At 24.8% G+C, this 25,806-nt stretch overlaps 2 protein-coding genes across 2 annotated transcripts; both read right to left on the bottom strand.

Annotated features, from left to right (window-relative positions):
- Nucleotides 1-2,809: 2,809 nt before the first annotated feature.
- LOC113850977 (non-specific lipid-transfer protein 1-like) lies at nucleotides 2,810-3,187 on the bottom strand. The gene has a single exon (XM_027481480.1). The coding sequence runs from the start codon at nucleotides 3,185-3,187 to the stop codon at nucleotides 2,810-2,812; it is 378 nt and encodes a 125-aa protein (XP_027337281.1).
- Nucleotides 3,188-12,261: 9,074 nt separating this feature from the next.
- LOC113848937 (non-specific lipid-transfer protein 1-like) lies at nucleotides 12,262-13,134 on the bottom strand. The gene is made up of 2 exons (XM_027478370.1): nucleotides 12,707-13,134; nucleotides 12,262-12,501 (listed from the first exon to the last, which is right to left on the bottom strand). The coding sequence occupies exons 1-2, from the start codon at nucleotides 13,051-13,053 to the stop codon at nucleotides 12,489-12,491; spliced, it is 360 nt and encodes a 119-aa protein (XP_027334171.1). The 5' UTR covers nucleotides 13,054-13,134; the 3' UTR covers nucleotides 12,262-12,488.
- Nucleotides 13,135-25,806: the final 12,672 nt, after the last annotated feature.

The following is a 25,806-nucleotide window of genomic DNA, read 5'->3' as shown; positions in this document are numbered from 1 at the left end:
TTTAGTTAATTAAGTCAATCAACTTTTAACCTGTATAGATTTATTGTCCATTTGAAATATTTATAAATTAAAATTTTTGATGTATACAAATTAAATTGTTTAACTTGTCTTTTACTCAACATTCATCAATCAAAACTTCAATTTTTTTTCTCAAATTTGAAAAATCTCAAAATATTTTTATGAGTACATTCCTTAATTGAGATCAATAAATGTAATAACGAAAGAATTTTTTTTCATTTACTAAAAATTTTAATGTGCTTTTAATTTTCTATTATATAAAATTAAAAAATTATATTTGAGGGTTATAAATATGAATAATCAAGAAATATATGCATGAGATAAATGAAAAATAAATAAATACGTGTGATAAAATAAAACTTGTTAAAAGTAATATATTCTAATTGCTTTTAGTTGGAAAAAAATAAAAGAAGAAAGGATAGCTGTAATTTTTTTAAAGTTAGAACTTAAAAAGATGGAACCCAAAAGTCAAGAAATATGTATATGAGTTAAATTAAATGTTAATAATGAAAGTTAAATGAATTTATTAAGCTAAACATATTTAGACAATAAGTGTTTTAATTTTGTTTTAGAAGAAATATATATTGGGTCAGGATTAAATACCTTCAATAGTATTTTTATAAAAGTGAATTTGAACAATGAAATAATTAATCTTTGTAATGTATATCATTATAAAAAATATTATATAAATTATACACAACTTAAACGTATGTAAGCATATAATTCAACATAAGTGATTTACTTATATTTTAAATGATATATTATATGTTAAAATAAATTAAGTTATGCAATAAAATATCCTAAAGAGTTTTGCTATATCTTCTTACTTATTGATATACTTCATGATACTTTAAATTCAATGGCTGAATTAACAAAGTTATTGTAAATGTCATTTACTAAATTTGACACATGTTGCAATATATAATTGCAACCATATACATACATAGATAGATGGATAGAGAGAGAATAATACACCAAAAAATACCTTTATTTGCAATTTTGCAAGCACCTAACAAGTGTTAGTAGATTAAAACTACAAAGAATTTTTTTTCTACAATTAATAGTTATTTCAGTTATTTTTTTATGTAAAATCTTTTTACACACAAAGAATTTTTTTTATCAAAAACATATTCAGGTTGTGACATATTGTGAAATTTTATAAACTTTAAAAATAAATTAAATTAATAGTATCAAAAGCAATAACATATTAGTATAATTTAGTCATTAATTTATATTTCTTTCTTTCAATAATACTATTCTATTGAGGTGTGTTAACATAAGTGGTTTGATAAATTATTCTTTAATTTGAAAGCTTAAAATTAAACATAAAAAACTATTTTCTATTGTCACTTCTAATCATCTTTACGTTTGATTCAAGTTGCGTTTAGATTAAGGACACAAAATTTTGCAATATTTTTGTTATTTCAAATTTTTGTTTTAAAAAAAAACACAAATAAAATGTGAATAATCATCAATGATTATAAGAAAGTATTTATGTCCATGAATGAATGGTTGAAATTAAGGTCCTCGTATATCAATGTGTATATGGTTAAAATATTGTGTTTTCTTTAATGCAATAATGGAAAATAAAAGTTTTTTTCTTTTCTTAACATAGTGACAAATATTACAAATATAAAACAGGAAATATTCTTTCTGATAATATCAACACATTTATTTAAGACATATCCTAGATAAAAATGTCATTAAATCTTTTAATCCTAGTTAATGAAGTTTTTTGACACGAAGGTACTTTGTATTATTATATTTTAAAGTATGAATTTTATATATTTTTTAGAATTTTTACTTTTCACTTTTAAATAAATATAAAAAATAATTAATAATTCACCCAAAAGTTATTATTATTTAATATTTAAATTATATGTAATTTATTCGTTAACAAATGGTCTAAATTTTTTACGCTATTTTTTAAGGGTAATTTTAGAATTAAATTATCAAAACTTTCATTATGCATATATTAAAATCTAAGGAGTCGGATATAATTTTAAAATTTTACGAAAATTTAAATCTCATGGTCATGGTAATAAATTTATAATTTTTCTTAGTTATATGGTTTGTTAGAAATGCAACTTTATCTCTTCAAGGGAAAAAGTAGGATAGACTTTTGTTTTTTAAGTAACAAATGGTTGTATGTAAAGAAAGACCAATATTATAATATGCCGATATAATAATATATTGTATGGCAATCTCAACCCACATATTAAATACAAAGTCTAGATTCGGGTGATCCACATCCATATCTTGGAGTTCCCGACGTACGTCTTTATTGCCTCTTTTGCTACCTCCATCTTATTCCTTAGTTGCTACTTTCACCATAGCTGCTCACTGAATCCTGCAAGCAAAAATCAAAGTGAATGGATATATATATATAAGCTCAATTTGAAGTTCTGACCTTAATCACATGGATTTAAGATGAAAAAATGAATCCTCCCACGTTAAGGTTTTACCTTTTCATAAAGAAATTCACATACTCTTCGTAAGTACTCGCAAATTTTTGATTTTATTTTACATTTAATGCATTTTAAAATAATAAATTAGATAAATTATATTATCATAATTTTTCATATTTTTAACTTAACTTTCTTTAGAAGATAAATTTATACTAGAAAAAAAATGAAATCATATCTCACTAATTCAACAAACATTAAAATTAAGATAAGATTAAAAGACAATATCATATCTTTTTTTTTTATCCTATTCACAAGAAAAGAAAGGATGAGAGAAAATTTTTAACGCGAGGTAATTAAATTGATTAATTACTCAGAAAATATAATTAATATGGTGTATGCATATACTTATTGCAATCAGTGGAGGGGCTGAGCTTGAAGGGCAAATGAATCCCACAATTGGCAGGGAGGGCAGCAAAAGTACTAAGATTGAGTCCTCGCAGGTTCTGAGCAACGTTTCTGATGCACCAACAAATGTCTTGACGATCAAGTGTGGTCTTGGCTTCGTCGTTTAGGGTCCTAACCGCAGTGCAACATGGTTGAGGGACAACACCACCATTTCCCGTGACGTACTCACTGCATGGTATCACAGTGTTTTCCACCTTGAGACAAGTGATATCAGCATGGGTTAGTAGTGGTGCACCCATAACCATCATGCACATAATCGCCATGCAAGCTATTTTCATGACCACTGAGCTAGCCATATTGGTCAGGGTGATCAAGGACTTTGAGCTTTGTAGTTAATTTGAATTTTTGGTATGGAGAATAATGATCGATGCTATAGCTTGACTATATATAGACAATACCATATCATAAAAATTCGGTTTTGGTATATGTTGTGTCAGATGTTGGCAGTGTAGTCAAGGTACTAAAATTGTTGTTTGCAATGAGCAATAATAAGCATTCAAACTATTATTTGATATATACTTGGAGATGTATATGGTTCATATGTGCTTATATTTTAAAAAAAATACTTTTGTGCTCATTAAACATTGATTTTAAGTGTATATTATTGAATATTTAGCTAATATTTAAGACTTTATATAAAAATTAAAAAAATTATATATGATGCCAACTTTTTAATATTAATAAAAATCCAATGCCTTATACTTTATAAGAGTGGAGCAAAGCTACATCTTTTTCTGGCAATTTCAAATATAGTAATTACCGTCTTCCATCTTCCATCTTCCATAGCTGTGTAGAATTTTCTTAGGGACACACGTGAGAACATGCAACGACTCTCATTGGTGATGTAAAGTGGACCTTTTTTCCGAACCAAATGGACCTAGAGATCTTTATAGAAATGGTGTATCGGGAATAAACTCTTTAATAATTATTTTAATTAATTATCAGATATGTTAATAATATATTTTTCTGATAGATTCAAATTTATTGAAAAATATGTAAATCTTACTCTTAGTTTAATAAGTCTAACTTTTAATTTTTAATAAATTTTAATCAGTAAATAAAACTCACTAAATTAAAGTCAGATTTACATAAGTTTTGTAAATTTTAAGAAATTTTAATTAATAAAAAAATGATATTAGATATTATATTATTAACATTTCTTTTGAGGAAGTTTGGTAGGAAACTTCTTTAAAATTTTTTAAGAATCTTAAGTTGGAAAGTTAAATTTCCATGTTTAGTATAAATATTCAATTTTTTTTTCGAAAAACTAACATTTGAAAGAATTTTTTAAATTAATTTTATCAAGAAAATGTTCCTATGGGATGAGTGAGAATCGAAAATTTTCATGGGGTATAACATTTTCTCAATTTTTATATTATTTTTGTATAATTTTAATTTTTTTTACTCACTTTTTCATTTTATTTTATTTAATTTAATAATACAATTTTTTATTAATTATCACAAACAGTAAAGAGAATTTTTGAAAGAAATATTAAATACTTTCAAGAAATAATATTTAAAATAAACTTACTATTAAAATATTTTCAAGAATTATTGTATAACATTCTCAAGAATACTTAAAATGTACCAAATGTATTTTTAACATTCTCAGGAAATAAAATTTTCCAAAAAATATATTCCCAAAGGATATAATTCTTAGGAATTAAAAAAGATTTCGTACCTCGACCCTTTATAGTAATTCATTCACCTTCTATAGTAATGTTTAATTACAAAATCTTGTCTTCAGAAAACAAAAAATGTAATTTAGTGAGTAACAAAAAGTTTACAAAAGCAAATGAAGAACAATTGAAAGATTATATGATAACATCTCGGTATGTTCATCTATATTGTAAAAATGATCAAATTAGGATAATTATTTAAAACGTTATCATTATTGATTTGTTTTTCAAGCTCTTTTCATGCAAGCATAGCCTTGATTTCATTATTCAGATAGATGTTCTATCTTGTAAACTCTCCCTACAAATTATTATCTCCAATTATATAAAATTTTGAACCGTTAAATCTTTACAAAAAAAATGTTCCTGACTGAATGAGACCCAAACACAAACAGAAGTGATCAAACTTTTTACATATAACCATGTGGTTTGTTTTTTCGTGGCCTAATTTCAGATACACGAAACGTGGACACTTACTGAAGAGAATTTATTTATTTATAGCTTTTTTATTGGTTTATAGTAACACGCATGTAATATTCATTATTATGTATTAAATCAAATTTTATTATGTTTATAATAAATAAAAAATATCATTATAGTATAATATGCTAGACTTTGTATTCCTAGTTCCTACTATATACGGATATGAATTCTTCTATTCTTATGATGATATTATCTAAATTATTATGTAGTTTAAAAGATAATTAATATTACATTATTTATTCAGTTTTAAAATTAAAAATAATTAATTTATAATATTTTAAATTTAATAAAAACTTACTTGATATTACAAAAATTTATAATATGAAACTAACATCAAAGAAATGTTAGAAATAGCAATAAGACAACAATATCGTATTAATTAGTTGGTGATAAAAAAATAATACCTTTTACTTAAGTAATAATATAATATTTATTTATGATATGCTATGTTATTAGAAAATAAGCTAAAGGCTTAAATCATATTCAAAAGCTTTATCCGAACTTGATGTAAAGAGTATTATGGTCATGGGAAGAGAAATGATATGGCCATATTCCTATTGGGTGCAATACATCTTAATATATATGTGATACCAAAATATTTTATTTATTAATAGTATTTTAGAAAATAATTTTATTATTAATTACTCTATTTAAATAATAGAGATAATAATTATAATAATATTGCACCCTCAGTGAGTCAGTTCTCAAGTTACACAGGATCTCAGATTTCTCCATTTAATTGCAAAGATTGCAGGGGCTTTCTCCATTAAAATCTCTTCTCTTACCATATCAGACATGTTTCCAACCAGTTTCGACAACATTTGGTTGTTAAAGTTGCCACGATGTTGCTGAATCTGTTTTCATTCGTGTACCCATCAAACAAATAACCAATACTTTGTCTCCTTATAGGCCTTAGTTCCCTCTCTGTTTCACTGTTCCATCGTAGAGAACTGTTTCATCATTTATTTGAAAAGAGCTTATAAAAAGAAATAATTATTTTTTAAAATAAAATAAATTAAACACGTACTTATATTCATAGAAGTCATGTTGAACATATATTTTTTTAATTAACGAATCATAACATTATTAGAGTTGATAAAATAAATTAGTATCATTGATAAGTTAAACATATTTGTTAATATTATATATTAGAATTATTAAATTTCATATTCGATTATATAAATTTTTTTTAACTTGATTCATTTAAACCTATATTACAAGTCGGTTTTGGACATCTTGATTGCATTAGCTTGGATTACCCGCATTAAAGTGAATGTCATAAATAATTGAGATCATTTATGACTCGTTTGGTGACAGGATAAAATAAGGATAAATAGGTTAAGAAGTTTAGATAAAAGTATAATAAAATCTTATCAACTATATTTAAAATTTGATGTAAATTTAACAATATACTGAATAATATATATATATATATATATATATATATATTATCATATTTCATATTTAAAGTGGATTAAATAACTTTAGGATATGACATAAATATAAAAAAATAGAGAAGAAATAATAGAATAAACTAAAGGTAATTTTGAAAAAAATAATTGTTATTTTTACTTTTTTCTTTCCAACTCAACTTTATTTGCACGATAAAAAAAATTACAATAGTCTAACAAAGTAAGATAAGTAAATTAGTTATATTTTTATGATTCAATAAACATTTATTAAAAACAAATATGATATATTATTTTATTTTATTTACTCTTATCCTACCTATCAAACGGGTCTTTAAAATTTTTTTATTTAAATTTAATTTACATAAATTTACTATTTAGTTTTAAATAAAGTTGAGTAACTCAAGTTGATAGAAATAATTTGGGATAATTCATAACGAGTTGTCCTTAATTCCACGCACAATTTGTTTGAAGTTTAATTTTCCTTTTATGTTTTCTTGTGCCTTTACCGATTTTTAGTTTTATTTTTATTTTAGTCGTGGCCTTTTTCAAATTTGTTTCAAAAGCATTTCATTGCACAAAAGGGAAAAGGGCCTTGGAAAAGGACCACCGAGCAAGAGTAACAAGATGGCCGAAATCTGTAGCTATAGAACAGCCTCAAGGGTTAAGAAAAAACATGTCAAGAATCGTGGACGCTAGCAAAATAATGACGCTTAGTTTGGCCCACTATCAAATTACTAAAAACAAGAGAGATAAAGAACTGACAAGATTTTACAACCACTAAGCAACCTTATCAGATAGAGGTAACAGCATGAGTTGCTCTGGTTGGACAAGTAAATCAATAAAAAATCTGAACAATAGCCACCATAGCCTAGCCACAACGAGAAGCCCAACAATGTCACTGTTGTTCGTAAATTTCCTCAATGCATCTTTGTTAGTTAATGTTCCTATGCATTTTAGTAAGCCAGAGATTAAACAGGTTCACCGTTTAATCTCTTTTAAAAATAATTTATGTTTTGATCCTTTTTTTATTAGTAATTTAAATCAAATAAATAGTTCTACTAAATAAAGGTACAATAGAGTTATAAATAAATTCACAAATCGTGTTTATTAATCGGTTAATCAACTCTAATAACAAAATTTATAAAATTAAAAAAAATATAAAAATATCTAAAAATTTGAATTACTATGTAAATATGATTAATCGTACCTTATTTTATTGATCTAATTATTTAAATAAAGAACAAACTATTCTTAAGTTTTAGTCTTATTTAACAGTAAACGACTTTATAAAAGTATATTTACTAAAACTGTTTTGAATTTGTTAAAGAATGATTTTTTTCTCTTCTTCACTCACAATGGTGGTTATTCTTTCATCTTTTTCGGACCTAAAAATTCATCTCTACTTTTATAAATGAGACAAATTAGGTTGACTATTTTAGACATTTCTTTATATAAGATGAGAGTCTAATATCCAACAAAAAAATTATAAAAGTTATGTAATTTAATCTTAGATTTCAAAATTTACTTAGTTCTCTAAGTTTTGTTCCATCATATAATTTAGTCTTTAATGTTAGCTTTAGTTGCAAAAGAATGATAAGCATGATATTGCAAAATTTAGTTTCAATGAATGTTCCCTTGTATGGTCCAATTTTTATTTTCTTTTATCTGCATTGTCATTGGTATCTAACTTATACCATTGTCCTGGAAGTCTTAAAGCACAACTTATGTTGGAACTTACACTATTATTCTTGTCGTCGATGAATGCGTGTGTCACTCAAAAAACAAATAAATCTAACAATAAGGTATAAGACATCTTATTCTTGTCGTAGATGAATGCATGTGTCCCTACAAAAAAAAATAAAAAATCTAACAATAAGGTATAAGACATCAAAAGATAGAACTTAACAATCGGGATTGTGAGAAAATGGTGGAAGAAGACATGTTAGGACTGTATTTTAGTACAAAAATCATATAACGTTTTTCTTATTGAAATATGTCGTTGAGCTCATATTATTATCTTACTTATTGCTTAACATAACAACTCAATATTTTGTAAGAGCAATAAATGATATCAAAGAAAGAAGAAAGAATGTAAGGGACTAACCGATAAATTTTGAAATTTTATGAACTAAATTGATGACCTCTACAATCTTAAGATCCATTTTGTAGGTTTACTCATTGAAATACAAATTTATTTTTCTTTATGTCATGTTTTAGCTTATGATTACGTTAACATGAACAAATAGTAGCTGTCATTAAGAATTAAACTGGGTGGAAGATAAAATGAGGAGACTGTAAAAATTTTTGTAATTTTAGGGACTAAATTATACAACTCATACAATTTGAGAAACCATTTTGAGAATTTAGGGACTAAATTATATAACTCATACAATTGTAGAAACAATTTTAAGAGTTTACCAAAAAAAATTATAAATTTCACGAAAAAGTTATTAGTTAACTTATTATTATATATTTTTACAAATAAATATTAATTTATTGTAATGATGAAAATTAAAAAATAGCTAAAACCTAGAAAATCAAAACGGAGAAATATGCTTAAAAAATCTTATACAAAGATTGAATATGATGAAGTGACATAAACGCAGAAGTAAGGCTCCTATAAGTGACCATGTGCAAATGTTGACTAAAGGAAACATTGTGGCTTGCATTGGCCAAGTTCATTGTAGAAAATATCAATCATTTACCCTCTTTTCATTTTTTGGTCATTAATGATTTGCCCTCTTAAATGCTACAAATAAGAGAGGCTAACCCAAAATGTTCCCCCTTGTGATCGTTGAAACTTAACATCATCTTCCAATGAATGCATAATGAGCCCATGCCGTTTTAGATATGACATTGGTGGTGGTTCCATGAATCTGGTCAGCACATTATGTGGTGTCATTTTTCATGATGGCCTATTCATTCTACATAAAAAAATTAACATTTCGTCCCAAATTGAAACTAATTTAAATATGCATTTTAATTATTTTTAATTATTTTAAGAAATTATATTCAAATAAAAAACAAATAGTACAACGTGGCAAGAAAAACTTCAAACGGCTAAGGAATTAGGTGCATTGATGGAATGGAGGTAGGAGAAGGGAGTCAAGAGGAAGCACAAGAAGAAAATTAAGATTACTTTTTTAAAATTTATTTGAATGAAATTAGTTTAATAGATAATTGTGACGGGACAAAAGGATATGAGTTGGTGAGATACAAAGTTATGTTCGTGTAAAATTACTGTATATTAATAGTGAATAACAATTAAATTATTCATTAATGTTAGAAACACTTTATTGCAAGTGAAAAACCTTTTCAAAACATTCCAGCAATTATTGAATTTCATAATGTTTTTACATACAAAATTAGTACAAAACATCTATGAACACTAATGAAATTATCAAACAAAGAATAACAAATGCAAGAAAGTAGGTACTATAGGAGTATCTACTCGATAGGAAAACTCTTTCAATAGTCTTATAATATATATATATATATATATATATTCTTTCTTTTAAAATAGCGACAACTACTTTTATCTAGTTATTTTTAATTAATATTTTTTACATTAAAATGAAATAGAAGTTTTAAAATAATTAAAAAAATAGCTGCAATTAAAAGTTAGAAAGAAAAAAATTTGTAATAAAGATTTAGAAGTGGTTATTCACGAAATGAATTTCTGGCATATTCATCCTATTTGGGTTTGACAAATCACAGATGTGATGGAGAGGATCTTGTGGCTCAAATCATTTTTAATGTCATCTAAAAAAATGGTGTAAAGTAGGCACAAATACGGTGGAGAGTCCAATTAATACGGTAAACAATGGTTTTTATTTTTAATTACTTAAATTAAAAATAGCAACCTTTCTTTTTTTGTTTTTTACTTTTCCACTACAGTAAATGCTTAATTTTTTATTTGAATTATATTTTGTACATAGTATTTAAAAATAACATATTAAAAAGTATGAAAATTTTAAATTATTATGAAATATAAAATTTAAAATTGTCATCGACAATTTTTTATGTAACTATAAAAACTTATAAAATTATAGAATATTAAAAATTGTCAATAATTTTTTTTTAAAATATTAAAAAATTTAAATTCATCAAAAACAAATTTTAAAACAATAATAAAATATTGTAAATTGAGAATTTTTTAAAAAATTCATGTTTCTGTAATTTCAAAATAAAAAATTTATTAAAAAAGAGCCATTTATTAATATTTTATTTAAATAAATATAATCGTTTGAAAAATCCTTATAATTTTATCACATTATATTTGTTTATAATAATTTAATTTAAATATATTAACAATGTAAAAAAAATTTATTGAATAGTTCAATTATATGTTTTTGTTAGTTAACAATATAATTCTTATTTTAATAATGCACTAAAATTATACTCTATTTTTAATTAATTGATAATTATTTTTTTAAGGTACAAATTATAGACTAAAAATAAAGAATTATTTAAATAAGTATAAATAAAAAGGATAATATATTATTATAATTACTAAGAATTTTTACTTTTTAATTTTTTTTAAATATATTATATTTAGAATGTGTTTGGCATTCAGTTGGCTAAAAGCACGTTTCATCAACACTAGAAAAAGCTTGTTTAACAAAAATTGTTCTATTTGATGAGATAGTTGAAACAGATGGTGATTAACATTTTTAGAACGTTGCTTTACCAAGCGCTTTTTTTTAAAAAAAAACGCTAATAATTATTGGTTGAAATTAAATTTTAAATTTTTTATATTTTATTTAATAAGTTTTTTCTTTTTTCTCTTCCAACTTTTAAAAACCTTATTACTTTAATATTTAACTATTTTAAACTACTTTCCTCATTAAATTTCATTAAAATATAACTAAATTATTAAAGCATCAAAATAATAATATAAATTAATTCATATAGTTTCATTATTTTTAATAAAAGATTTTTAAGATAATAGTAAAATTTAAATTTTATAATTATTTAAAAATATATAATTACTAAATTTCACATTTTGAAAAAAATTTATGGTATTTTTATTTTTTATTTTATATTTATTAGCTAGTTTAACAACTAATTTTCAACTTTCATTTAACTTTTTTAATTTTTAACTACACATCTCTAGAAGGAAAAAAAACTTTAGCTTTTAAACAGGTGACATCTTCATATTATAAATTTAAGTTTTAATTTTAGAAAATATTTTCATCTTCGTTAAGTCAGATGTCTTTTTTATATTGAACATTTTAGTTTATTTTATTTTTATAATTTTTATTATTTTCAAATTCTATTCCTTAATTTTAATTCAATTTAAATTTTAAATCTTCACAAAATTAAAGATACCTTTATTTTTTAAATAAATTAAGACTTCAGCTTGTTATAATCTTAATCAAACTCAATTTAAATTTAATTTTAAAATTTTGACATACTATACTATGTTAACAAAATATTTTTTATCCTAATTTTAATAATTTATTGCTATAATATTTCAAAATTTAAAATCTGGTTCCTTTAATAAAATATTTATTATTAATGATATAATAAATGAATTTTTGAATTTATTTTATTTAAAGTTTTAAATATTCTTACCATGTACGAAAACAATTTCTAGTTCACTTATATTGTAAAATAATTATGATATCTCGATAAATATATATATATATATATATATATATATATGTTATAAAAAATTAAAAGTTAAATCCAATTAATCATTATCAATCGAGTGTCAGTCCTTTTTTTTCCCCTTAGCTATTGAACAATTGAGTCGTGAGGGATGATCATGAATCCAAAATAGAGGAAGAAGACAACTTGGGAGAACCCAATATTAAAATAGAGTACTACTATTATTTTCTAACTCATATATAGAAGGAAACAACAAAGTAAACATAATTGAAAACTATGGAATACAAATCTCGTACAAGAGGAGAGGGGCATAAGTGAAGCCCTCGTCACCTCACTCTTATTCCCAATATTATTAAGGCCACTCTCATACTAGTGAGGAGTTACCAATGCTCTGCATTCTCGACACATCCTCTTCAGAACTTGATGCTGTAAGTGTAACCAACAAATAAATCAAAATTAATTATATAACAATCGATCAAATCAAAGTAACAACTCTTTCCCTCTATTATATTTATAATTACCAAAATTAAAGAGGGATGACAAAAGAATTTTCAGACACTCATTAGGTATGCATTCATTAGCAATATATATAAAATAAATAGAAAGATGCGAAGAAAGTTATAGTAAATACGTGGCGCAGTTAGTGGTGGTGCTGATCTTGTAGGGGATGCTAACGCCACATTTGCCTGGGAGAGAAGCAGCGTTGTTGGCATTGAAATTATTCCCAAGACCCTTTGCAGCGTTTTTCAAACAGTTGCATGCGGCCTGGCGGTCGGCGGTGGTCTTGGCAGCGTTATTCAGTTGACTCACTCCGCTGCAGCAGGGTTTGGACGGTACTCCGCCTTTCTGAATGTAAGGTATGCATGAACTTAGGGCTGACGTCACTTGACCGCATGTGATTGTTGCCTCTGCCATGGGTGCGCTCACTACCACCATGCACATAATCGCAACCACGCAAGCAAACTTTAGCCCAGCCATTGAACTCACAAAGCAATTAATTCGCTAATTAGTACTACTTTTTTTGCTAAATTATTGATTCACTTGGTGTGTATTAGTGCCGCAGGGTGTGTTGTTTATATAGAAGGAGGAGGAGTATAATAATTAAAGAAACATATTTGCAATTGCTTGACACGTGTACATTCGGAGAGAGGAAGATATAAAAAAGTATAGATGTGAGTGTGACATCTCTTATCATCATGCAATTAATAGTGATAGAAAAAAATAGTATCAAATGAGTATCGGTAATGTTTGGGTTATTATAATATATGTTTTCTATAATATTATCTATCTTATATTTTTATATCTTTTCTTGATGTGTTGAAAATATTTTGAAAATTTTAATCACGATTTTAACATTACCTTCTCTTTATGCTTTTGTCAAATAAACTATTTTCTTGTACTATTTAAATGTAAATATTATTTTAAAATCAAGTAAAGTTTAATGTAGTTATTATTAACTTAAAGAGAGTTAAGTGTATTTATCCTTCTCTCAAACTAAGTAATTCACTTGTGGCTGCTGACTGGCATGAGTGGTTAGTTGGTCGTTGTGTTGAATTCAATGCTTGAAATAACATTTTTTATCGTTTATGCAACTGGCATAATATCATAGGTTTGATTTTGACTTCTCCAATTCTGTAAAGTCTCATGATTCACATCCAGTGGAAAAGGTTCCACTGTCATGCTGTACCATATTCATGTTAGCTGAAAAAATGTCGGTTTGTTTAAATTTTGATAAATTATTATTATATTAATTTAAAAAGTTTAATATTTGTATACTGTCATATTAAAAATTATTTTAGAAATAAACTTTGAAATAATTATTAAAAAATTAATAACTTTTGATTGTATGATAATTTATAATCAAATGAAGCTGATAAAAACTATAGTATTTATGCATTTAATTAAATTACAATTAAATTCAAAATTCAAAATTATATATTTATATTGAAATATATTTTAAATTAAAAATGAAAAACACTTTTTTTAATATTTATTTTCATTAAAAAAATTATGTCGAGGGATCAAGACATGGTGAATTTAAATTACAATTAAATTTAAAATTATTATTATATGCACCGACGTTTAATTGATTGAGCGGCTTGGGGGCGGGGTTTCAAATCGTTTCTGCTTTCCGTTTTTTCTTTTCCTTTTTTGTATATTTCTTCAATTTTCTTTCATAATTTTCATATTTTTTCTTATTTATTTTACAAAATTAAGAGTTTAATTTAACTACATTGTTAGTATTTTAAATTAATTAAAATGAATTATATGATATTTATTTTAATTACATAAAAATTAATAAATTTTTCTAATATCACAATCTATTATTGAATTACTGTTAATATATTTAAATTAACTTGTAAAACTAATTAATCAGAACGTTATAGATTGCTTTCATATTTTGCTATGTAGTCCTCGTATATTGAAACGATGGCAACCAAAGAGTGGTGGATTATTCACTTAATATGATATCCTCTCAACTAATCTAATATATACGTGCCTGTGATGAAACCATATCATTCACAAATCTCTCTCAGATAGTTAAATGCTATCCTCTCAACTAATTATTCTGAAATTGTGTCATCCCAAACGAATTTAGATCTCTATAAAGTTATTGCAATGGTTAGGTATTAGTTGATTCACATCTGATAATGAGGTTTGGATTCAGTTTGGTAAGAATTGACACATTATTATTATGAACGTCACTTGCGAGTACTGTTGCAAGTGATACAATAATCACACATAGTTAAAAATATTATATATTTTATTTTTAAAACTCATTCACTAACAAAATACCACATGATTTTTCTAAAAATTATTACTTTAATAATAAATTTAACATCTTTATAAATTTTAATAAAGCAAAATTGTGTACTAACTTTTCTAGTTAATTTATACGATGATTAAGTTTATATTAAAAAATATCTAGTAAAGTCTTACCCGAGAGAGGGAAAAGTGAAAGAGGAATAATTATAACTAAGCTTTTTTTATTTTTGGGTCTAATAAGGATAGAGAAAATAAAAAGAGAGTAAGTGAAAGCAAGGGAAGGTGAGTGTAAAAATATTAAAAATTAAAAATAAAATTAATACTTCATAGAAAATTTTCTATTTATTTAAAAAAGGAAAGAATAGTAAAAAAATTCTATAAAATAATTTTATATTAATGAAAAATTAGGTTTAGTTTTTTAAAAATAAACCTTATATTGTAGTATTTTATACATAGTCATTTTTTATCTTTTACTTTTTTTATAAAAAATTAGTTTAATATTTAAAGAAACTAAATTTAGAATTGATCGATGCATTTATGTAGTATTTATTTAGAAGTAGGTAATTATAATTTTATGAAAATGTTATATTGTTATTCCTCGTTATGACAAGGAAAGCTAAATAAGGTAGAAAAATACTTATCCTCAAAACTTATTTATATCTGATAAAATGAAAATTACTAAATAATTTTAAAAAATCTTATTGTTTTAATATATTTAAAACCAAGTCTAAAAAATAAGGAGTAACACGATCCTGTTGTGTTAGACTTTGGTGAAACAGAGTCTTTAATGAATGGGGTCCAAACCCACTCCAAAATTTATAGCGGCGGACTTCGGTGAAGACAAAGTGAGATGAAGCTGATATATACAGAAAATTGTTACACGTGTCAATGCTTTGGCACGTAGATAAATGCCAACAAATTTAGGCAAACGTTGACGGATAAAAGTTTCTTTCATGAAATTTTGTTTGCGTGAAAATGTATTAACACATAGCTACTTAAGTTTTGTTTGCAACTACGAAATTAAGGACAATCAAGGAAATGGGAGGCTTTAAATTGGTTTTTAGTTGGGAATTTTAAAAAATTAATTGAAAAATTTTGCAGGTTTATTTATTGTATTCTTTTACTTTGAAGAAAATTTTATTTTATCTAGTAAAATTAATTAAAATTTTATCTTTTATAATTAAATAAATTAAAATTAGTTATACAGTTAATTAAATATTTTTTTCAACGGATATAACATTAAATTATATAACTTTTAATAAAAATTTATATTATATAACTTTTTATCATGTTGTAGCAACCGGACAGTCACAACGGTACGACGAAAAATATTTTTAAAAAAAAAAATTAGTAAAGTTACCATCAAAATTTATCAAAGAAAACTTTGAAAAACTTAAAATTTTGATCTTTACAACCAAATTTATTATAATTTTGAAAAGCATTTATTTAATCCCTTAATAAATGTTGCTATTTTTATTTTTAAAGAAAAAAGATTTATTTATTAAAATATTAAGTTATCTTAGAAAAAGGTGAAAGAGAAGGAGAAAAAAAATATTTAAAAATTATTTTAACTCGACAGATATGATTCTACTTCTACGTATCTTTGAGTCAAATAAAGAACTTAAAGTCACGTAGTTCTATAAAAAAAATTACGAAGTTGGCTGATTAAAATTAAGTTTAGTAAAAAAAATTTCTTTTGAGATTAAAATTATTTTCATAAAATTGTAATGTATAATATACAAGATAACGCGGTTATGCATATGTCCTACAAGAAATAATATAGAAGGTGAAGGAATATCACACAACTACATTGTAAATCGTTTAAAATATTTTATTTGTAGGATTTGAATTTTAATTTTGATTATGATTAATGTTGAAAGAAATTTTAAGATAGCGTAAGCTATACATAAATCTTTGATAATTTAATAAACAATCGAAGGCAATGTAAATCACACATCGATGTTGTAAAACATTATATTATAAAATGGAGAAGTATACTTAAATAATCGACTGTTTAATTTATTAGAGTTGAAAACATGATTTAAACTTTTTAAATATGAAATTAATTTTATTTAATAAAAAATATTAATTTTATTTAACAAAAAATATTTAAAGAGAATAAATTAATATATTTAAATTGATCAATAAAGATAGACATTTAATTGAGAAAAATTAAAATATATTTTTAACAAGTTTATATTGAGTGAGACCAAGATAACGTGGGTATACAAATGTCTTATCAATTTAAAACGTACAATGATAGAGATGTTATAGGATAACGTTATTAATTGTTGCATAAAATAATTTTAATAAATTATAAAGAAAAATATCTAAAAAGAGAGTAAACATATATATTTTGATAAAATATTTAATTGATTATTTAAATGTGAAATATGATTCTAAAATAAATAGATAAATAAATTGATTAGTGATAAGTGTAACAAATGTTTAAAAAGATACTTTATAATTATTTTGAAAATATATTTAATGGATTAAATTGAAAATGAGATTTGACTTATTGAGAATATCGTAAGAGATCCATGGTAACGCGTGCATACATGAATCTCGATTATTTATAATGCATAGTGATAGAGAAACTACACACTAGTGATGCAAAAAGTAAAAGGAAAGAACAAAATAGGAAGATGATGGTTACCATTGGGTTTTCATTAGACGTCCAATAAGGTGGGGTGATATATGGAAATGAAAGGGAGATGTGATTTGGGAGGAGATGTGTAAGTTGAGTTATTAGAACTCCATAGCCAACCTTGATTAACAAAGGTCATGGTTTCACAATGGAGGTAAAGTGAAGATTACTATTTGGAACTTATTTTTTATCACTTCTCTTGTTTCCTTTTTTTTTTTATGTGCATCGAGTGCCATACGCATTGTATTTTACATTATTGGACTTTGGTATTTTGTGTTTGACATGCATTATGTTTTCATATTTTTAATCTATGTTAAGAAATGGTAAGAATATCCAGAACAAAATCCAAGCAATCTCAAACATTAACAAAAATAAATAAATAAATAAAACTGGACTCAATTTATACAACTCATAATAATAGACGAAATAAATTACTTGATTTTTGTGTGTTTAATCCTTCCTTCCATATTTTTCCTAGGCTTGCTTTCCCTATCTGAAACTTTTTGTTTTTGATTGTTGGTTGTTGTTGTTAATTTTTCCCTTCTTCTTTCAAAAATTCATTATTTTTCTTTGTTCTATCTCTTAATATTTTTTGGTGCTCCCTTTCTTCTCTTTTTTTTTCTTTTCAACTAACCTCCCCCGAATGCTCTCGTTCCCCTTTTTATATCTCTCTTACTCTATGCTCTTGCTTCTTTCTTTTCTTTTTTTTTCAAATTTTTGTATGTTTATTTGTTGCCTCTGTTTCACTTTCTTTCTCATTTGCTCATACATGTTATTCTTATTTCTTGCAATTTCATTTTTTATGGGACTTTTTCATTCGGTGGGAGCCATTTTTACCGACAGCAAGAGCAGGTTGCTTGTTTCTCATTTCACGAAGCCTTATTTTCTTTTTTACATTATTTAATTGAAATAAAAAAATGTGTATTCACACATGCGGCATAATTTTAAAAAATTATTAATTAAAGTGTGTTAAAAGATTGAAAAACAACAAAGATTATTTTATAAGTATAAATTATTCAAATGATTAAATATACAAATGAAAAAAATATATTAATAGCAAACTAATAAATGCTAGTTAAAATTAGGTCGGACAAAGAATTTAAATATACAAGTCCAATTTATATTAAAAATCAAACTAGTTTTAAAATATAATTTTTAATAAAATGAAATGTTTAAGTCCCTATATTTTTTTTCCTAGATTTACTTAGAATCGGTTTTGCAAATTTGGATTTCATTTATTCTTATCAAAAACTAGATACTTAAACTATGTTTGTTTACATTTTTAATTTTTAAAAGAAAAAAACTCTTTTTAAAAATGCAAATAAACATACCTTTAGTTTTTTTTTTCTATACCTAACATAAAATCAAATGGACTTGACTTCATTTGTTATGTTTGTTTATTTAGCTTTTATTTAGATGTTTGAAAAAGGTGGAAATGAAAGGATTTAAATGGAGAAAGTGGAGAGGAGAAGGGAAGGGGAATGAGAGTTAATTTTATTTTTTTTTGGTTTAAATGTTTAATATTAAGAGAGAAATGTGATATGAAATTTTAATCATGCAAATCACATTATTCTCTTTTATATCTTTTATTGACATTTTTTAATTTTTTTAAAAAATACAAAAAATTAAATATTTTTTCTTTAAAAATTAATATCTTAAAATTAATTTTTTATATATTTTTTAAAAATTCTCACTTTATAAACTAACTTATTTTGAAAAAAATATTCTCTTGCTATTCTTTTCTTTAAAATTAACATCACACTTTTTTAAAAATATTTTTTTACTATTTCATTTGTTTAATAATCAAATTGAAGAAAAAATGATAAGAAAGAAAGAAGGGATAAATTAGTTATTTTAAAATTTTATCTAAAAACCTTCATAGAGAATTCAAAAAACTAATTTTAGAAGAGTTTTAGAGAGTTTAGAAAAATTTCTTAATATTTTTCTTCATAACTAGTTAACTTTCAAACAATGGTTAAATCCTATTAAACCCTCTTTTTCCCTTCTCTTTTTTCCTAAATATTAAATCTAAACATAGTCTCAAAGAAAGGGAACATAATTTAAATGTTGGCTTAGCGATGGAAGAGAACTCAAAGTCTAAAGCCAAGGTTAACACCCTTATACTAAAGAATGAGATAAAGAAAGATATATAGTAGCTTCTGACAAAGGTTGATGACTCATTGTTATAGCGGTTAGATCTCTAAATTTGAGTTTCTTATCAAAGTAGTAGTGGTGAAATTGATTTTATTTGGCAACAAACTCATTTTGACCCATTTACTAACTCATAAAACTAATAAACCTGTCACTTGATACACCTAAAATCTAAAGTAGATGAGATAGGCTTAGACTATTAATAAATTAGTTTTGTTTGAATAGATTCTTTTAATACTAAAATCATCTAAATTTAACTGATGATCACCAATAACTTCAAATAGTTAAGTTAAATTAGCTTATTTTCATTCTAATTTATAGTGGTTTACTATTGTAAAATCAAAACAACCTTAGATAATTATATAACATATATATATATATATGTTATATATATAAAAGATTGATTGAGAGTGCTATGTTAATAAGTTAGAAAATAAATTTAAATTATAATAGAAGTGTATATTATATCATATGTTTGGAGGGCATGAATCTCGTAAGAATATCACACTTTTGGATTTAGGTCATTTGACTACATTTACAGTAACTTAGGAATTTTAAATAAATTAGAGGATAACAAATATAAATTGAAAGCTTTTTAGCAAATTATATTACTATTAGGAATGAGAACTTAATTATATTTTACACTTTTTCTTTAAAACTCTGATTGAATTATTTTTATTATACTTTATATTTCATTAAGTTATTTTTATTGTTTTAGCGATCTTTGTTGAAGTTTCGGATCATATAATAAAGGCCCAATATTGATTTTTTGGTGAACATAACAAGGGTTCAATTAATTACTTACCTATGCACTAGCACGACTTCAAAGGCAAAAATCAGCGTTGGGTGAAGAAGGGTCATTCGAGAGTGGAGACCCAACCCAGAAAAAGGTCGCCTAAATTAGGGATAAGGATTCTTTACATTTTGAGTAAACTACACCCATCACTGTTCCGACTGTGCTGCAGTCGTTTAAGGAAAACTGAAAAACATGATAAAAGTTATTTTACATCAAATTAATTTAAGTGAATTTTGTGTCTCTTTTCTTAACTTTCTATATTCTTATTTTTTATATCTAACATTTTTTTTTATCAATTTCCATATCTAATGTCTTCGTTCTCCTCCTCCTATACCCACGTCTTTTTTATGAGTCAAAAAGTTTTTTTTTTTTGTCATTTTTTCTATTTTTTTAAATAAAAATAAAATTAGACGTGCAATGCTTTAGTCCAAATCTTAATTCTAAATTAAAAGATTTTTCAGGTTCATTTTTTCAGTACGGTAGAGTCTTATATATTTAATTTTTATTTAAAAAATTCAAATTTAATAAAGCTAAACTTATATTTACAATTTGATTTAAGTTATTTTAAAAAAAAATGTTAAAATTCTATTCGTAAAATAATATGAGAAAGAAGAGAAGAGAAAAAAATAAATAAATTAAGAGAAGTTAAAAAATTCAGTATTTAGAAGAGGTTGAAAATTCAAAAACTTTTTTCTCTTAATTAATTAAACAATTCTTAAATAAAAATTAACTCCTTTTGACTTTTCTCTTTCTTTCTTAAATATAACTCTTATAATCTAACTCGGTTGAGAAACATATACCTCAATTTTTTTATTTTATAAGGAAGATCAAGTTTGTAAGAATCTGAAGGGGTGGAAAAACAAATAGAGTTTGTCTAGAGCAGAGTGGAAACTGAAGACTATGGCCCAAACTATTCTGGTATATGTTATAGATTGTTTCAATCATTGAATCACTTTTTAAGCTTTCAAAACAAAAATAGTTTTATTGATCAACAACAACAACAAAAAAAACACACTCAACAGTTTTAATTTTTTTAATTAATTTAATAATTTAAAATCGATTTAGTTCAGTTTTTAACGTCCTTTCTACTTATAGTTCCCTAATATTCAACAGCAAGAAGTATTCACATTTTTATGAGAATAATTCACAGTAACTGTGGCTAAATTAACTGACTTATTATTAATTTCTTTATAACAAATATTTAAATTATATAAAATTTAATATATATTATTTCAAAGATAATATGAAATAATTCAACCATTAGATTAATCAATATTATATAATATAAAAAGTTATTAAATAATACGTATCTAATCAACCATTAGACTAAAATATATGTAAATATATATAAACTTGATTGCATTCTTTCTATCTGCATAATATCATATTATATAACGTAACAACTTTTTAAATTCCTTTGAATAAATTATTTTAGTTTTAGTCTCTAATCTCTTAATAAATCACATTAATGATATAAATAAAAAAATAAAAAATTATTTAAAGAGCCTAAAATTGAAAAAGTCCCTAACATATGAAGGTTGAAAACATATTAAAGCTCTTATATTAAAAGAAAGAAAGAAAGAAAAATCTGTGAATTAGTTTAATTGAGTAGTGAACTATCATGAGTCGTTTACACTGGGAGAGTAAATGAGCTTAGCCAAATGTTTTAATTTTATTTATTTATTAAATAAGTCAAATTTAAAATTTGTTAAAAAATTTGAACTCTAAATTTAATTCATTAGTTTGTTTATAACTTGTTTTACTTTTTTATATAACGAAACCATTTTTTGATGAAAATTAGAAAATAACATATTTCTTTAAAAATATATTATGATCAATCTTTAAAATACAGCTTTTGAAAACTGAAATTAAGTAAATAATGTGTGTGTGTATATGATAACAATAAAAAATATTTTTTAAATAAATATCATAAATAAAATTATAATTATTTAAGTGTTTATAAAGTGAAAGTTTGAATTTATATAATTTAAGTAAATATAATTTTTAACTTACATTTATTTATTTAACTGACCAATAGGAATGGCAATGGGTAAAGTACCTGATGGGCACCCGCAAAATTTACCCACAATGGGTAGGGTATTTACCCGCAAATTTTAATGGGGATGGGTGCGGGTATGAGTATCTAAGTATCCACCCCGCCCCATACCCGCATATATATATATATATATATATATATATATATATATATATGCTTGAACTTTATTCTATTTTTATGCATTAAATTTTTGTATTATTATATTACTTATGTGAAGTTATATAAGATTAATATAAAAATATATTTAATAATAAAGTAAACCAAAAAATTTATTTTGGTTTATATTTTTAATATAAAAATTTATTTACTATTTTATATCATTTAATTAGGCTAACATAATTTAATTATTACATAGTTAATATAAGATTGACTTTTTTTAAAATATTATTTATATATGACACATAAAATATTTTTTACACAAATATTTTTGTTAATAAAATCATATTGATATTTAAATCATAAAGTGAATGATAAATAATAAATATATTATAAATATTTTATAAATTTTACAATCACCTACTATTACCGTAAACTTATTATTTATTAATAATATTTAAATTTTATTTTTATATTTTAATTTAAAATAATATTTTTCTATGTAACATATGTATTACAAGTACAACTATAATCTATTGAATCTAAATAATATTATTCTTACTATTTATTCACATTCAAAGAAGTTTTTGAAAAGATATAAATATAAAAAATTATTATTAATTTTTATTTGTTAATTTTTTTAAGATAAAAAAGTATAATTTTTTTAATATACACGTATATTTCTTTATTATAAAATTTTATTGTAACTATTTATCTTTTATTCAAATTCTTTTTTTTAAATTTATATACATTATAAATATTTAATTCACTCAAATAATTTTTCAAAAATTTATATTTTTGATAAATACTTTCGTATAGTATATGAGTTAAAAAATACTAGTATTAATATATATATATATATATATATATTAATTATATTATATTATTTTAATTAAATCTATTATTTTTCTTACAATTTCAAATTCAAAAGTTAAAAAAAATATTTTATGTATCAACTTTCTATTGTTAGTATTGTACTTCTCTACTCTAACTCTATTCTCATTCTCAATGTCTGTCTCGCTAAAATGTTATTCATTAGAGTTAGTTGTTAATGTCGTCACAAGAGTTTACTAAGTGATCCCACACGAAAGGACAACCATTGTACAGATCTATTTCATTGTCGTTCTAACATTACCAACAATTAAATCTCACACAAGATAGGATTATCATTGATAAATAACTTGTGTGTTTTGTTTTGCTTATTGTTTCTAAGAATTTTAGTTTAGAAAATTATTATATTAAGATATATTTAACATTTATGATCTTTGAATATTTGTTTTTTATCTATATTTGTACCTTATTCGACAACTACATATTGAATTTTTGTATTATTATGCTACTTATGTGAAGTTATATAAACATATTTTTCTTTATAAATATTTTTTTCTCAAACAAGCGCGGGTAATGGGTACAAGACGGGTATGCGGGTACCCAGAGGGTACGAGTACGGGGATTAATGTTCATACCTATGCAGGTATGGGACCGGGTACGGGTATTTTTTTAAAACGCGGGTATGAGGATGGGTACTGTAGTACCCTACCCATACCCTACCCATTGCCATCCCTACTAACCAAATAAAATTAATAAAAAATTTACAGGTCAAATTTGAACAGTTCAACCCATTTTTCCCCTGGTCAAGTCTAGCTGGGCCCAGTGGTTCAATTTCATAAATTCACGATCAAACCACTCTATCAACTTAACATATAATCTGTTGAATTAAACAATATTTTCAAAATTTCATATATATATATATATATATATATATATATATTTAATGGAGTTTATTAATCTCAATTTTAAAGATTAAAAATAAGCAGTTAATAATAATAAAACTTTATTAAAAAATATTTATTATATTTTTAAATCTTCAACACAATAACTATATATTTTTTTATAAAACTTTTTTATTTATAAATATTTAAATTCAGTCAACAAAACTCATAATTAAATTAATTTTGTTCCTGCTAGGGAAACACTGGTCTTCAGGTCTTTACTCTGAAACAGTGACGTATCTCTAGTTGTCGCTGACGTGGGGAGGGTACCTGCAAAAGGCACTTAGATGTTGAAGTCAAGATTCGGTTCTGAGTAATAAATGGTATTTAATAATGAAAGTTAACCGTTTACCTGTACTTTTACCTTCCTTATATAGGCACTGTAATGGGCTAATAGGCCTGCTAAGTCAGTCTTGATCTTTAGCCCTTTGATTAAAATAAATAATATCTTGATTATTACCTTAATTGGTTTAATTACCTTTTAATCCTGACAAAAAGTATCCGGCCACTTAGGCCGAATAGGTATTCGGTTTGCTTTTCCTATAACTAGGACCGAGTTATTCCTTATCCAGTACACTAGCCCCCCAAGCCCGAAGAGGTACGAAGTAAGGGCTGTAAATATAAAGTATCATAAAACACAGAGATAAGGGGGTATCCATATTGTTGGAAGTGTAAGGATACCGAGGGGGTATTAAGCTTAAGATATGAAATCCTTAACCATCCAATCTTGAAGGAAAAATACCGAGCTGACGTACTTTAAAGGAGTACTCGGTTCTTCAGAAAATCATTATAGGAAATATTGAAGTAAAGGGTAAATAATAAATAATAAAAAAGATTATTCTAGAATCTTTAGGGTTTTTAGGGTTTCCTTGATCTGTGTGTGCGAAACGAAAGGGTGTTTGATCTTAACCATCCAATCTTGAAGAGATCTGTTGGTTCGGAAGAGAGGTGTCTCTTCATATGTCTGAGGGCCCAAGGCCCTATAAATACATGGTGGTCCAGGTCTTTTGTTCTCCACTTTATCTCTAAACCGAGAAGTATATACTACCGCTCCAAACTGAAGGGTGTGCAAATTTTCTCTATTCTTCCAAACTGACTACCTGTGAGGTACGTTTAGTTTTTTCTCTACCTTCTTTATTTTATCATGGCCGAATCCTTGGAATGGGAGGACTCGTTATTGGACTCCTCTAGGCCGACTAGTGTCAATATTCAAAATGCTGAGAGAACCGAAGAGGGGTGAATTTTGCTTCAAGACCGAGTGGGGAAGAGGTAGAGATTCGCTCTAGGGAATGCAATGACGAAGCCGAGTAGTCTGAATCCACTGATTCTGACTCTTCTGAACCACTACTGAGTATGAGCCCTCCTAGGGAAAGACTCGTATTTCCCCCCTGTACAGTTCTTGGATACGAGTGGGTACACGATGAAGTAGTCGCCTACTTCTCTCGTT

The sequence above is a fragment of the Abrus precatorius genome, unplaced genomic scaffold, assembly GCF_003935025.1.
Source record: "Abrus precatorius isolate BTA unplaced genomic scaffold, Abrus_2018 Scaffold9, whole genome shotgun sequence".
Classification (NCBI taxonomy): Eukaryota; Viridiplantae; Streptophyta; class Magnoliopsida; order Fabales; family Fabaceae; genus Abrus; species Abrus precatorius.
Note: the sequence above shows the minus strand (reverse complement) of the source record. Positions and strands in the feature narration are given on the sequence as shown.

What these genes read in the sequence shown, in the direction of transcription:
- LOC113848937 (XM_027478370.1), bottom strand. Translation starts at nt 13,053, where the DNA reads ATGGCTGGGCTAAAGTTTGCTTGCGTGGTTGCGATTATGTGCATGGTG.
- LOC113850977 (XM_027481480.1), bottom strand. Translation starts at nt 3,187, where the DNA reads ATGGCTAGCTCAGTGGTCATGAAAATAGCTTGCATGGCGATTATGTGC.